The sequence below is a fragment of the Diabrotica undecimpunctata genome, chromosome 5 (genome assembly GCF_040954645.1).
Source record: "Diabrotica undecimpunctata isolate CICGRU chromosome 5, icDiaUnde3, whole genome shotgun sequence".
NCBI classification, from domain to species: domain Eukaryota; kingdom Metazoa; phylum Arthropoda; class Insecta; order Coleoptera; family Chrysomelidae; genus Diabrotica; species Diabrotica undecimpunctata.
The window spans coordinates 30257637-30274879 of NC_092807.1; the positions used below are offsets into that span (position 1 = coordinate 30257637).

The 17243-nt window shown below is 34.7% G+C and overlaps 1 protein-coding gene across 2 annotated transcripts in view; it reads right to left on the reverse strand.

The window, feature by feature from the left end:
* The window catches only part of LOC140441232 (origin recognition complex subunit 1-like), a 49134-nt gene that overhangs the window by 8135 nt on the left and 23756 nt on the right, over positions 1–17243 (reverse strand). For both annotated transcript variants that reach the window (XM_072531820.1, XM_072531819.1), the window contains 4 exons: positions 11581–11734; positions 11206–11319; positions 4930–5195; positions 207–417 (listed from right to left, as the gene is read on the reverse strand). In XM_072531820.1, coding sequence (XP_072387921.1) covers positions 207–417; positions 4930–5195; positions 11206–11319; positions 11581–11734 — 745 coding nt within the window. The remainder of the gene's footprint in view (positions 1–206; positions 418–4929; positions 5196–11205; positions 11320–11580; positions 11735–17243) is intronic.

Here is a 17243-nt window from a genome sequence, read left to right on the forward strand (position 1 = left end):
AGATTTAGCAGCGCCCTCTATTGTTATTAATTGTAATAAGGAAAAACACTAATTATACTCTTACGATTTCTTAGTTCACTACAAAAGTGCCAATTTCACTGTGATACATTTATATACATTATTCCATCTACCGCGATCTGATATTGGTCAAAAAAATTTTTTGCGTTATCAAAAAAACTGTACGTATAACTAGAGAAAATATTTACCTCGGCTACTATGGACTGCATAATGAGCTGCTCCAACTTTGAACAATGTTTTATGGCTAATACTTTCGGTTGCGTAATCATGGCATTTAATGCTTCGTTTACATGTGTCATTGTTACTAACTGCGATTTTCCTTCAGATTCAGCAATCTCAGCAGCTCTTCTACAAATATCTAAAGCTCTACGAGCGTCACCTGATACTGATGCAACTTTTCTGTAAAAAAAACATACACGATTTTATTATAAAACCGCAATAATAAAACTATTTAGTCACATTCAACTATTTAGCTGCACCATGAAAATAGGAACGTTAATAATTAAATGAATATTACGTGAAGAAACAGAAATATTCAATATAACTAAAGCATGAGAAATATAAACGGATCAAAATCATAAGGTTGCCAATGGTAAAATTTAGGTATAAAAAACATACGTTAATATGATATAATAGACAATGCGTGATTTTGAGGAAACCATAAAATAAGTCATGATAAAGATCTCCAAAAAAGGAAGCGAAAGAAGCAGTAACCAAAGCTAAAGCAGAAGCGTATAAAACTGTACGATTAACTTGACACACTCTCTCTCTCCGCTGACGCTACTGTCCAAATCGAGCCTTGGCTTTCTTCAAACTATGCCTCCAATCATCTCCATCATCTCCAGGTTCTCACGTCTAGCAAATTTTGCGCCTCTGCTGCCACTTCATCCTCCCACCTTTTCCATGGCCTTCTATTTGGTCTTGCGCCCTACAATTTAACTATTTAAGGCTCTTTTTGGCAATCTTTCAGTCTCCACTCTCACAACATAACCAACTTATCGAAATCTCTGAAGTTTAATTAATTCTGAAATCGGTGTCCCTTTGAACAGTTGGTAGAGTTCATGGTTTTACCTGGATCTGCATACTCGTTTTCTGCCATCACCTATGTCTCACATCAATAACATACTATAGGTTTGATAGGCCAACTAGTTTTGTAGGCCCCGATTTTCGATCTCCAGTGTAAGTTTTTTTAGCCGAACACATAAGCGAGTGAAAAATAAACTTTGTTTCCTCTTAATATTCTTCTTTAAATTTCTGGTTTTTCTGTTCCATCCGTTTTTAATGCAACTCCCAGATATGTGAAACTTTCTACAGTTTTAATATCGTTCTTTAATTCAATTGTGCGTCTGTTTCTTCTAGCTCTTGGCTGTGTTAGCTTTTTTGTCTTTTGAATATTTATTGTAAGTCCTGTCTCTCCTGTCCCTGTTTTTAATTGTGAATATATTTCTGCCGCCTCTTCTGTTCTGCGAGACATAATGCTAATGTCATCGGCATAGGTGACAATCTGTATTGATTTATTTGTTAGGAGATTACTTCTTCCTATATTTAGTTGTCTTATCACATATTGTCAGGTTGAATAGTGTTGGTGCCAGCCCGTCTCCTTGCTTTAATCCTTTGACTATTGAAAAGTTCTCAGTGAGCTCATTTTGTACTTTGACAGTTGCTGTTGAGTCCATTGTTGTTTTTACTAGTCGGATGTATTTTTGAGGGATGTTAAAGCTATGCTATATTTGATATAACTTCTGTGTATTAATTGAGTCGTAGGCCTGTTTGAAATCTATGAACATGTTGTGAACGTCAATGTCGTATTCCCACGATCTGTTTAGAATTTGTTTCACTGTGAATAACTGATCTTCCTTGTCGGAAACCGGTTTGATATTCCACGGCAATATTTTCAGTTAGTTGTTGGAATCGTTTGTTTAGTATGTAAGTAAAAACTTTGTACACAAGACGGTTATGTCGCGATAATAATAACTTGGCACCAAAAAGGTTAAGACGAAAATATACTCCGCCAAAAAAGTATCGCATCACTTATAAAATTACAAATATTTCTGACAGCATTTGGTTAATTTAAATTATTTCTTTCTGTCCCTTAAGAATATTAAGGCTAGAATAAATATTAAAAAGAAATTTGTAAATACAGCTTACTGTTCAAGAAAAAAGAATGTTAATTGCTATTTTGTCTGGTTTTTATATTATCAGTCTTTATTTTACTTTTGTAAAAAGTATACAGTTTGCGTTTAATTTAAAATTTCGTATTAAATATTGAGTATGGAAGATCGTGACAATATAAATTTAAATTTAACGAGAGATCAAGTGGTTAGAATAATTTCCCTCATTGACGAAGAAGGAGTCAGAGATATGTGGCAAATTTAGTGGGTGTAAATCAGTCGACAGTATCACGAGTGGTAGTAAGGTACCGAGAGACTGGTCTTTATGAAAGACGAGCTGTAACAGGTCGGCCAAGAGTAACTACGCATGTGGACAATAGATTTTTAGTCCTTCAACATGACTTAGCCGAGACTCGAAATGTATGTATGTCTTAAGAAACTATTAGGCACATCTTAAGACAGTCTGGAATTAGGGACAGGGTAGGTGCCACTGCCCGAGACTTATAAGGTAACACCGTATAGCACGTCTAACATTTGCAAGAGAGCACGTAAACTGGAATATCGACGACTGGGGTAACATACTCTACGGATGAGTCAAGATTTTGTTTATACATCTCGGATCGAAGAATACCAGTTTATAGACGAGATGGCAAGCGTTATTTTCAATGCAACCGAAGAACGGCGACAAACTTTGGAGCAGGATCTATTATGCTCTGGGGCGGAATATCTCTTAGGGGTCAAACCGAATTGGTACAGCTAGATGGAGGATCTTTAACTGCTGATAGGTACATTAGAGAAATTTTGGAGATGCATGTTGTTACTTACGCCCCATTTATCGGTAATGACTTTATTTTAATGCATGACAATGCACGCCCACAGTCGCAAGAATCGTTACCGATTACCTTCAAGAGGTAAATTTACAAGTTTTGAATTGGCCAGCGCACAGCCCGGACTTAAATCCAATAGAACATGTTTGGGATCATATTTACAGAAGGGTGAGATCTGGTAATGTGACGCCACATAATCTTCAAGACCTGCAACGGTTGTTAACCGTAGAATGGGATAATATCGATCAAGATTATCTAACAAGATTAATTGGAAGTATGCCACAACGTTGTCTAGAAGTTATAAGAGGTAGAGGAGGCAATACGTCTTACTAAATTATCATTACTTTTGATTTTTATTTTTTTTATTCAATGCTGTTTGTGCGCTTACTTCTAATTTATGAAATAAATTAAATAAAACCTTTGTTTTTCGTACATTCTGCATTTTTATTTTAATACTTGTTACGTACTTAATAAACAAACAAAAAACGGGTGTGGCAGTCCAGTGGGACGCCCGGTGGAAGTTACACTTCTATACACGCATTCGCCGTTACAAATTTATTTGGGAGTCAATCTGCACAATCATTACATATGTAATTCTATAGGTAAGACATAGCAGAAAGAGAAACAGAATTAATAACAACTTACTAACAATGAAGGATTGAATCAATATTTTGATGAAAATGTAAATTTTTATTTTCATATATGTATGAAAGGAGTTGAATGCAAAAATTTTTTACTCTGCAGTAAAATTTATTGTTTATTTTGTTATTAATATAATAATACAATACAAATTAAACTGCAATATTCATAAGTATTTAAAAATGACAATAATGTAATAATATTAATAAAAAAGTCCTCCCCGACTGGGAATCGAACCCCGGTCTCACGCGTGACAGGCGGGGATACTGATTACTATACTACCGAGGACATGACACAAAGATATTTCAAAATTGACAGTTCTGGATCATACAGTGATGTATTGAGATTATTATTTTGAAATACAAAAGACTAATATAATTATGAACATTTAATAAATAATACAAAACATATCACATAAATAATAATATTAACAAATATTTTATTATATGTATAATATTATATGTATATATATCTTTATATAATATATATAATATTAAATTATATATACAAAAGGAACATTTTTATATTCGAGAGAGGAAGAGAGAGAAAATATATCTTCTGTCTCTCTCTTACTCATTATCTTACATATGTAATGATTTCACAGATTCACTCCCATATAAATTTCCAACGTGGAGCGCGCGTATAGAAGTATAACTTCAAAAACAACAGTAAAAAAATCAATTTTTTGAATTATTTTTAATACAAAATTTGCAGTTTCATAGGTGATGCGATACTTTTTTGGCGGAGTGTATATAAAATAGCCAAACATAGAGCAAAGAGAGCCAAAGTAAATGTATTCGAGACGTAAATAATAAAACACTAGTTCATGAAAGAGATATAAAAAGCGATGGAAAAAATACTTTTGAGCGTTTATTAAACTATATGTGAAAATTGTGAGAGTATTAGTAATATGTATTAGGGGGTAACAACTACCGTTAGAGCGGGTGTGAGGGAGACTGACTGATAAATTTTATGTGAAATTAGGATTGAATCAGGGTTCAGTGCTTAGTCCTTATTTATTATCATTAGTGTTGGATCATCAGAGAACAGGAAAACTACAGGGTAACATTACTTGGTGATTAATATTATGCTGATGATGTGCTTCAAAATGTGCTAAAAATAAGCCTACTGAGATGCTACGTGTTATTCTACGGTATTCTATTGTATGGAAACTTGAAGAAATATGTAGCAAACAGATTGGAAGCTTTTAAACTGTTGGCTTATAGAATAATATTGACAATGATCTGGGTAGATCGAGTCACAAATGCCAATATATTGAAAAGAACGCGGATCCACATCGATGTAATATTACAGAACAACTAAAAACTCCTTACCTTGCAACAAATTGTACAGCGTCTGGATTAAAACTATCAGTTCCAAATAACCTTTTAGTTACTATTTCTTGCAGTTGTTTAAAAGTATATGCTTGGAATGTTAGCCTAGTCAATCCTAAGCGACTAGTCACTCTATTCATCAATAACCTTTCGGGTAAGTCCATTGTGTTGGCTATTGAAATCACAACTAATTGATTTTTAGCTTTGGTAGGCCAGTCTAGGAGATTGTATACTACGTCTTGACGTTTGGTGCATAAAATGTCCAACTGAAATTATTCAAGAACTTTACTGGTTAAGCAAATTGTATAAAACAATATGTAAATATTAGATCGACTACTTAGATGATTCTGCCTAATATATCTAATATTTTATATTAATATAATACACCAACCGGTCTGGCAGGCGTGGTGTTTTAATGACAATATACCCCTTAAAACCGCGATATCAAATTTTAAAACAAATACAGATTTACCCCAGGTGAGTAGGATGTGTTCAAAATCTCACGCTGATTTATCAGTCTGTCCCAAAGGAGGGGCCAAAAAACTGACTATACAGAAACCCATTAACCCCATAACTCTTGACGTTAGTGTACATACAATGCCAAAAGTCTACTGTCCAAGGAGAGATTCACAGAAATAGAAACTGAAAATAATAAAATGAAATGGGATGTCACAGGTGACGAAGTTAGAAAGAGAGGTGAAACTTTGAAAACACGTCCATAAAAACCACGCGAACAAGATAGTAAACGTTCAAAGTATATTACCTAGAGTGGCATATCTTATTCTGAAGCTGAACAGTAGATATCAACTCAAAATTATCCAAGTATACGCTCCAACAACAGACCATACAGACGAAGAAATCGAAATGTTTTATGGCGATATATCTACTGCGCTTAATGACTTTCGTACTCAATTCACAATTTTATGTAGCGATTTCAACGCAAAAATAGGTGTAAAAGAAGCAGAGCTAGAAACATCCTTGGGAAATGAAAAAGACAGTCAAGATTTGATTTCACGTACAAAGTGTCTAATGTATCTGTTTATACGTATTTCGCCCTAATAGGGCTCATCAGAACAGCTATTCATAGGCGTTCTCAACGTGAAAAATAAATCTTTTCTGTCTTTAAGAAGCAACACTAAAATGGCTTCGATATGGACGCAATAGCGACATCAGATTTCTGCCTTAATCTAGTGTTGCTTCTTAAAGACAGAAAAGATTTATTTTTCACTTGAGAACGCCTATGAATATCTGTTCTGATGAGCCCTATTAGGGCGAAATACGTATAAACAGATACATAGACACTTTGTACGTGAAATCAAATCTTGACTGTCTTTTTCATTTTATTTGGATCTACTCTGTATGAGTACAAGAAACCAATTCGTTAAGGATTTCTGCTTAGTTGAGGAGACATGTCGTGGAATGCAAATTTTAGATTCCCCATGTCTCTATTAACATCTTTATCAACGTCTGTTTTGCCTTGCAATTTTTAGAAGGCTCAGATTAAGGCAGAAATCTGAATTGTGTTTCGAAACTATTTTACGGATTTATTATCAGATGTCGCTATTGCGTCCGTTTCGAAGTCATTTTAGTGTTGCTTCTTAAAGACAGGAAAGATTTATTTTTCACGTTGAGAACGCCTATGAATATTTGTTCTGATGAGCCTTATTAAGGCGAAATACGTATAAACAGATACATAGACGCTTTGTACGTGAAATCAAATCTTGACTGTCTTTTTCATTTTATTCGGATCTACTCTGTATCAGTACAAGAAACCAATTCGCTAAGGATTTCTGCTTAGTTGAGGAGACATGTCGTGGAGTGCAAATTTTAGATTCCCCATGTCTCTATTAACATCTTTATCAACGTCTGTTTTGCCTTGCAATTTTTAGAAGGCTCAGATTAAGGCAGAAATCTGAATTGTGTTTCGAAACTATTTTACGGATTTATTATCAGATGCTATTGCGTCCATATCGAAGCCATTTTAGTGTTGCTTCTTAAAGACAGAAAAGATTTATTTTTCACGTTGAGAACGCCTATGAATAGCTGTTCTGATGAGCCCTATTAGGGCGAAATACGTATAAACAGATACATAGACGCTTTGTACGTGAAATCAAATCTTGACTGTCTTTTTCATTTTATTCGGATCTACTCTGTATCAGTACAAGAAACCAATTCGCTAAGGATTTCTGCTTAGTTGAGGAGACATGTCGTGGAATGCAAATTTTAGATTCCCCATGTCTCTATTAACATCTTTATCAACGTCTGTTTTGCCTTGCAATTTTTAGAAGGCTCAGATTAAGGCAGAAATCTGAATTGTGTTTCGAAACTATTTTACGGATTTATCCTTGGGAAAATTCGGTTCCCCAGGAAGAAATGACCGAGGAGAAACGCTACTAGGATTTCTACTCCAGAATAATTCATTCAACATGAACAGCTTCTTTCACAAAAAGATGCACATAAGATGGACCTGGGAAAGTACAAACGCTAGAACAAGGAAAATCGACTACATCCTAAGTGACAAAAAACAAATAATTAATGTAACAGTACTCAACAAGTTCACCACAAGCAGTGACCACAGAATGATACGAGCGAAAGTCCAAATCAACAAAAAAAAAAGAAAAAGGAAGATAATGATTAAAAATAAATCTCATGGTATCTGGACACCCCCATTAGATATCAACCAATATCAGGCACATATCAATAATAAGCTACTACTGCATGAAACTTCCGAGAACGATCTTAACGACGAAAATCAGACAGTAAAATAAGTCCATATACTGAAACGCTGCTAGATCAAAGAAGACAAATGACAAACGATAAGAATGCAGACAGCCACACTCTAAGAGAAATGAATAAAACTGTTTCTAAGGCAATCAGGAGAGATTTAAGGAAATTTAGAACCGATAATATTAAACGCACTATAGAGGAAAATACAGCCTAAAAGTTCTACGTAGAAAGCTAACGAATGGCAAATGCGAAATTCATAAATTAAGAAACAAGCAAAATGAAATAATATCACGTAGAGATGAGTTAATACAGGTCGTCAAAGGGTTTTAAGAGGAACTATATGGATGTAGACGAGTAGATCAAACAGGCCATTTCAAAGAAGATCATGAATCAAGGTTCCGAACTAATGCCAGAGATAAAGGTAGATGAGATTCGACAAGCATTAAGAAAAATGAAAAATAACAAAGCCCCAGGAGAGGATGGAATTGTAATAGAAGCTATTGTAAATGTAGGAGATATGCTATTAAATAAATTGAGGAAACTGTTTAATCTATGTTTGCAGCAAAGAGAGGTGCCTAAAGAATGGAACAATGCTTTTGCATAAAAAAGGAGATAGAACGGACCTAGAAAATTATAGACTTATTAGTCTGCTGAACCACATACACAAGCTCTTCACTAGGTTAGTGACATCAAGATTGGAGAAAAAATTAGATTTCTACCAACCGAGAGAGGAGGCAGGATTCCGTTCAAATTATTGTACCAATGATTACCTCCATACAGACACTCATTGAAAAATCTATAGAATACAACAAACCTCTTGTCCTCACTTTCATAGATTTTCATAAAGCGTTCAACACGATCGAAATACACAGCCTTATAGAAGCAATTAATGACAGCTGGATCAACCATAGGTATAGTGAACTTATTTACAATATTTACGAAAATGCCACTATGATGTTAAGATGCACGATAAAACCCGACCAATTAAAATAAAACGTGGGATAAGGCAAGGAGATACATTGTCACCGAAATTATTCATAACGGCTTTAGAGTATGCCTTTCAGATGGTCAATTGGGACCACAAAGGAGTAACAATAGACGGCGAAAACCTTAACCATCTCCGATTCGTAGATGACATCGTCCTTATCACAGATAATTTAGAAGAAGCCACAGATATTTTACATGAATTGGACTTTGCATGTTCGAAGGTGGGCCTCAGAAAGTAAAATTAAGTTTATGACAAATATGTGGTTTGGCCAAGCCTTTGGAAAACTACGAGACACTCTTAGAGCCAACATACCAATTAGCCTCAAAATAAAAGTATTTCACCAATGCGTATTACCGGTCATAACCTATGGGGCGGAAACTATGACTCTAACCAAGACTACAGTTTCGAAATTGAGTAGCACAGAGACGAATGGACGGTCTATGCTGGAAGTAACGTTGCGGGACCGAATAAAAAACGTAGATCTGCTAAGAAGGATGAGTATTGCTGATGTTGTGGAACGCATACCGGAACTGAAATGGAACTGGGTAGGCCATGTAGCGAGAATGCACGACTCAGGATGGACGAGCAAAATTACACATTGGAGGCCAAGAACAGACAAACGTAGTATAGGAAGACCACATGCACGTTGGACTGGCGACATCAGGTGTTATCACCAAAAATTTGCAACAAAGAGCACAAAATCGTAAAGAATGGAGGAGTTTAAAGGAGGGCTAATGTCTAGCAGTGGACGTGATAAATGAAGGCTGGATGCTGATGATAAATATAATACACTGTAATCATGCGTATAGAACTTTCACACATATAGTGCCTTCATTACCCTATCGGTCTCTCAAAAATGATTGTAAAGTAATAAAAATAATCCCCCTTTATAAATCTTCTATTGTTGAAAATTTGTAAGTTATCAGGACTTACTTAAATTCGAACTAAATAATTTTGCAAATTTTTAAGGTTCTAAATTCTAAAAATATGAACTTAAAACTTATAAACTTCACTAGTTCACTACCTCGTTGTTACGGGTAATTTTTGGGTTTTCGGGCAATTAGTGTTTAAAGATTAATCTGTAACTTTACCTATAAAATATCGTAAAACACAGTTCGTACATGAAAAACAACTAGTTGAAAAATAGTCTTTGAGTGAACAAGTTGTTAGAAGTTGTGATATTTAGCAAAATATTCTTACAATGTATCGTCCGTGGAATTGTAATAACGATAACACAGAAGAACCTCCTGTTTAACCCACCGTTGAAAATTGGCATTTAGAATAGGCTACTCCTATTCAAGGGCAAGAATAAGAAAGGCATCAAAGAACCCATCTGTCATTTAATGTGGAAGAAATAGTTAATAGTGTTTTTTTTTTAATTTTAACCGATAGGCATATGAGTAAAACTGCAGCTATAGAAGAAACTGTCACTCTAACTCCGACGCCAATTTCAACAATTCGAAAAATTATTAATAATTATTTTCAAAAACTAAAAGAAGTGAGAGTGGTGTTTTTAGAAAGTTTTATAGTGCGGATGAAGACGTAATTCGCCGTAAAATGTACGCTTTGCACTATGTGCAAATGTACTAAATAAACTCAATGCAGATAGCACTGGAAATTCGTGCGGAGGAACAAGTTTGTGGAAGTGTTTGCCACGCATAGGATTTAGGTTTAAGAAAATAAACAAAAGGCAAATAATTATCGAATCACATCGTTTACGCATATGACGAACGGAATACACACTATATATAGTCACTGCTCTATTATGAAATGGTTTTTGCTAAACCCGAATTGGTGGTCTGGAATTAGTTTATTGATAGGGACAGCATCCTTGGTTTTTTTGAGCAGTAGTTTCTCAAAATCTTTTGACATTTGTGGTAGGAGACTTGTGTGATTTTTAAAATAAACGAAAATAAGACGTACAAAAGCTTAAAGGGTTTCTAGTTATGACAAAAATTTTGTAAAAAAACTTCAGAAAGAGCTTTAATAAACATGTAGGTATACAGCGTTGGAAGGCGAAGAACTGAACATACGCGATTTTATATTATATTGAATGTAATGCTTTTAAATAAGAGTGGGAGGCGGTAGTATTACTATGATTCGCACAAACTGATCTTAGATGATTTAATAATAAAAATATATATTTTTTATATTAACCTTTTGAGACTACCACTTGCAATAAATATTCTGACATCTCCATATGCCAGTGGAATTTTATACCCATAAAATTAATGTAAGGTTTGTCGAGCCGCGTTGCTGGCAGTCAATAGGTTAATATATTAACTAAGGATCTTACTAACGCTTGTATCAGTTTATAATCTTTTAACTATTCTAAAAATGTTTTCGAAAATTTCACGTTTGCAATAAGTTACACTATTTTACGAAAGCCGTTTCTCAGATACTCAGTTACCGCAAATACTCATTCCATCCATAAATATTATTCTATACAAAGCTCCACCTGCCTTAAATTACTTTTTATTTGCTTAATGTTCATTTCGTAGACACAATCCTGATACTGTAAGAAATCATATATCTTAAGACGAGTATAAAACAGTTCTTACCTCATCTATTAACATAACTATAGGTTCTTTCTTTTTAGACTTAACAAATATTTCCTCTAAACTATTTTGAGCTTGTTCCCATGAAACTGTTTTTCCTGTAAGTTGCTTCAAAATCTAAAAATAATTAATTTATTACAAAAAAATATAATTTACCAAAGAGTACGTTTTTAAATATATAAAATAAGTGACATTATATAGCTAACTAAATTTATCAATTCAATAGGAGGGATTAATCTATTTCCAATGTCAAAGGAGAAGAAAAACATATAGCTGAATAATATAAATGTTAAAGTTTGTAGATTAGAATGTAGAAATCTCTTATCAGATTTTGATGGTAAGACTTTTCACATAATTTTATTAATAAATCGTTAATACCTCAACATAAGCTTGCCTAGGTTCTGTTAGACGCATTCCATTAACGTTGATAAATGTAAATTTGGGAACATCTTTATTAGATTCTAGTTGTCGCATTACCGAAGTTACAGTTGCCGTTTTACCAGTACCAGGTACTCCAGAGATATACATACACCTGCAACAAATACAATATACAGTTAAAATATTATACAATTTAAATATAAGAAACTGGTCTGAATAGTTATTGGTCTAATAGTGAAAACGACAATTAATACTTTCAAAGTTTCCCCTTTTTGTAGTGTTCCTCTTGAAGCGCTGCAAAGTACTCATATATTAATGTATGCCGTAATAACTTCTTCATTGAAAGAATATTTTCAGTTTTGTAGAGAGAGTGTATTATTTCCTGTCCTTTCTGCTTTGGAACTGCAGAACCGCCTTCTATATATTGCATAGAATTATATATGTTGGTTGGTTTCGTTTGTATTGTTACGATAAATTCTGACCCAAAACCGTAAACATATTTATTACTAATATTCTCATTCATTCACGTATTTTCTAGTTAATACCCGATGGGTCCCCCTTCGCTATAAAAACAACAATCGAACTTTCTGGAGACGAGCCGATGTAAAAATACCAGTTTTGAGACCATTCGCCGCTCTGTCTAGTCGAGAACGCCATCGACTTTTCTAGTCTAACGGTATTGGGTATATAACAGGACCTTTTTGGAGAAAACGGGCAGTCAGAAAAGAAGATCGCGACGTGTTTCAAATGTCCGTATAGATAAATTATGTAATTATTAGTCAAATAAATTGTTGTACAGTGGTTTAATAAATTGATATAAATTATCGTGTTTTAGTAAATTAAAATAAGAACAATAAATTAGAATTAATAAAGACATAACAGTATATTGATGATTCTATTTCAAAATGTGATCTGATTCACAAGATGTGACCGACACATTCGAAGTCGATGATCTCCGGTGTGATTGTAATTGTGAAACGTCTTTTACGGGGATCATCTTACGAAATTTTCACGTCCACGTTTAACTCGACTACTCATTTCTTCATGGTGAAAATTGAGAGTGAAAACTATACATATTTACAAAATGCAAATTACTTTGGGTCGGTGTTAAACCTTCTTTTACAAAGAATTTTATGACTGTCTGATACTACATTTTTTCCATTTTCAACATCACGCGTTCAACTGCTTCAAACGACTGTCTACAATGAACTGCTGTCTGGAAGGACTTACAATTTTACATGTTCCTCTTAACAACACGTGCACAAACATAACAGGATATTTTAGCTCGTCTTCCGAAACAAACAGAGAAACCCAGAATCGAAGACAAACTAGAAGAGAGAAGCAGGTACTTAAGTAAATTTCTCACTTGACAAGAGTTGTATCGTTAGGTAGTGCCATCTAATTAAGATGAAAGAAAATAGATACAATTGTGTATCTTCGAACTATGTAGAGCAGGTTAAAATATTTTAAAATACCTCTATCTTCCGAAACAAATTTCTTTAATTCATTTTATTTCTACTTCAATTCCAAGATCAGAACCCAACAGATCAAGAACTTTAGGAAAGAAATATATTGATCGTGAGAAACTCATGTGTAAAAAACTTTAAAATACCTGAGCTACGATGAAAATTCAGAGTAGTGGCACTATTGAAGCCAGGCAAAGTGTCAACCGAAGCTAAAAACTTTTGAGCAGTTTCTTTACTGTGCCACCCCACCTTTTTGAGGTTTTTGAACGAATGATACTCAATCGAATCTCTGTCACCATTGACAAGAAACTGATACCTGAACAAGCTGGATTTAGAACTAGGAAATTTTGCATTGGGTCAAATATTATACCTTGTATATCCAACGAAAGAAAATGATTAGTGCCATTTATGTTGACTTAACTGGTGCGCATGACTGAGAAATATAACTGTTAGTTACCAAAATTATTGGTGTTAGTATATAATATGACCAGAGATTTCAGATCTATGTGCTCGTTAAAATGCATTCTTCAAAATCGTTGGTTTTACGTTACCTTTGCAGTTTACGAAAAGTTGCTGGATGTATCAAAAAATAGTCTACCTTAGAGGATATTGGCATTTCTCTTTAATAACATCTATACAAACGACTTACCAAGGCACCCCGGAAAGATGTGTTTTATATACATATACTGATAAGGCATTGGTAGCCCAGGAAAAATGTTTTTGAAGAAATAGAAAAGAAATTGTCGGCTGCACTAGAAGAGCTAACAGATAAGTATAACAATAAAGTTATAAAATCAAAACCTTCAAAAACCCAAGTGTGCTCTTACCACCTAAACAACCAGCATTCTAGGAAATATATGAACATGAATGTTTGTACGAGCATCGCTTCAGAACGACTGTACTAAATTAGATAATTCTCTATTTGTTGTGTTTGTTATTATCAGGAGAAGGTTTGTGTAAAAGAAAATTTTCAAAAAATTGTACGGAAAGACCTTAAAAACAGTTTTTCTGTAATTTTAAATTGTAATATAACTAATAGATTGCGCCATATTATGACTAACAAAGGAAGCTATGATTAACAAAATAAGTAAAGAGTTATGTAAAGGTGGGTACACATATGCTCCGAATGCCGTCTCGAACCCCGTCGCGTTCTCAAGTGTGGACGGAGTCATGCAACCGCGTACCGTACCTCGACGCGTCAACAACGTACATCGAAGCGATCCATCGGTTGTCGGTAAAATGCCTTCGCATCAAAAGAAATTTGAGCGCGACAATGTACACCGCGAATTCATGTTTGGACTAGCTTGCGAATCTTTTATCGAATCTCCAGTCATTCAAAATAGTCAGTCTGTTATTTTGAAGGTTGAAGGTGTTTTTAAAGTTGAGTGCATCAAGATGGAATGGACGGAAGAGAATAGTTTACTCTTAATTGAAAATTATCGGGAAAAAGAGATATTATGGGATACAAATAATCCCAGATACTACAATAAGATAAAAAAAAACGATGCATGGGAAGAGATTGCTTCTAAAATGCAAATTACAGTGGATGAGTATAAAAAAAATGACCAATCTTCTATCTGGATTACGGAGAGAAAATCTTGCATCTTGCACATGCAAATTCAACTCAATTACTGCTGGAACGCTAAAATGTTTGGTACAAAGTACGGAGCGGTGTTCGGTTCGTTACTTATTTCAATGCCCCCTGTAACAACGTCGCGAACTTCTGTTGATCGCGTCGCTGTACGCGACGGGGTTCGAGACGGTATTCGGAGCATATGTGTACCCACCTTAAGACGTATTTTATGTCATCATTTCATAAAAGCACCTTTATTTTGACATATACGCATACGCAGTTGTGCGTCCATTATTACTGTGCTTTAATAAAATAAACCCCGCCTGTATTTAAATTAAATACAAACCCAAGAACTTTTATTTAAACATGCCTCATTATGACGTAATCTGTCAAATTACGTGAAGAAACGGTAGTACCAGACACATTATAAAATTACAGTAGATGCATTCCAATGTTCCCTGTGCCAATACGCTACATTTAAAGATCCTTTAAACATTTTGGGCATTAACTCAACCCTCTCTTTGGTTATTAAATTTATTAGGTACGGTCTTTTGTTGTTAATGATAATAATAATACATATATAAAAACTTTAAACATTTTTGAACGTTCTTTTTTATTTAGATTTAGTGCAATTCCGTTATCTGTAATGGCAACAACGAATTGATTCAGGAACCATTGTGTCAAACCTGAACACAGGTTTACATTGGGAAAAAAAGTGTACCAGTTTTATATGACGGGAACTGTACATCTTACAGTTGTTTATTTTTCCGAGAAGGGTGATTAGATTTTATGGGTTCTATTTTCGGAAGCGTTTCTTGAGTATCTTTAGTGTTGTAAAAGACTTGATCGCTTGAAGTTTAGAGTTGAGAGTGTGGTGTACAATCATTTGTGAAAAACAGAATAATAAGCGCTTGCTGAAAAATTAGCTCCAGGAGAGGACTCACGAAAGAGGAATTACGAAAAATCCTTGAAGAAGACTCAGAAAATGAAGATGAATCTACCAATTTAAAAACCGTCACTAGTGATGAAGAGTTAGTACATGAAGAATTTTCTGAAGAAGATCATGTATCTACGGTTGATGATGACAAAAATGAAAGCGAAAATTCGGAAAAAGACTACCTAAGGTCTGACGTCTTTCCAAACATTTCTAAGTCGTGTGTATTTGCCCCATAAAAAGTTGGAAATACTGGTTTTTTTAATTGTTTGAAGAATAAATAAGGACTTTTGGTTATGAATATTCATTGTGTGCGATTAGTATTATTTGTTGTTCGTGAATTTATGACGTAAGCGTGGATGATCCGCGCCCTGTTAAGTTTGATATGATCAAACAAGGCAACCAACAATATTGAAATATTGTAGAAGTTTCATGAGTATCACGACTTTGTAACTTTACGAAAACCACTGTTGAACATCGCTGCTTTGAGCTTTGCAGGAAACTTTGTCCGTTGGTGCCATATATCCTAAACAAGAACTGGCTGCAGGTTAGAATTATCTTAGATCGTGTGGAGATTCCTTAATCGGGTCAAAACAGCATGTTATAATTTAAGTCAAATCTAAAGCGGTGGTGGAATGCATAAGATGACAGATGTTACTGTGGCGAAATACAAAACCCTCGACATTCTTAGTTTGTACATACTTAAGAACATTACCAAAGAAAAGCAGGCCCACCAAATGCAACGATTTTAGACTAATCAGTTTAATGAGTCACACACTGAAGATACTCTTACGAATTATACAAAACCGAGTATTCCTTCTATCCGAAAGTAGGATGGGTAATAAGCAATTTGGATTTAGAAACGGTCTAGGAACTAGAGAGGCACTATTCTGTATGCGCGTTCTATTACAAAAAACTTGTGAATTCCGAAAGAATGTTTATGTTTGTTTCATCGACTTCGAGAAGGCGTTCGACAGAGTACAACACGATACACTTTTCGATTGCCTACGGGCAGCAGGACTCACTATGATATAATACTGCTGAAATACTTATATTACAATCAAGTAACCTCTATCCAAATTGAAGACAGTCCGACTGAAAAAATATCCTATCAAACGTGGAGTACGGCAGGGTTGTGTTTTGTCACCCACTCTTTTTAATCTGTACTCTGAAGAAATCTTTAATGATCTTTAATGATATCTTTAATGAGAAAGCTTTGGATGACAGACAAGAGGGAGTAAGACTAGGTGGAGAAGTAATCAACAATATTAGATACGCTGACGATACAACCATTCTTGCAGAAAATTTACAAGATGTTCTTCAAATGAACAATTCAGAAGATCTGCTCATAAACACCATAAAGAGGAGAAAAACAGAATACTTCGGCCATATAATTAGAGGACCTAAATACCATCTACTCCGCCTTATAATACAAGGAAAAGTGGAAGGAAAGAGATGGATTGGTCGAAAGAAACTTTCATGGCTGCGTAATATTAGACAATGGTGTGGTTCCACAGTAGAAGAATTATTTCGCGCAGCAGCTGACAGAGAAAGGTTTCAGGAATTGTAAACATGATGACGGCCAACGTCTGAATACGGACACGGCACCCAAAAAAGAAGACATACTTAAGACAAGAACTGACTCTCCTTTGACAGCTAATGAAAGGCCACTTAAGTGGCGGAGTATTGG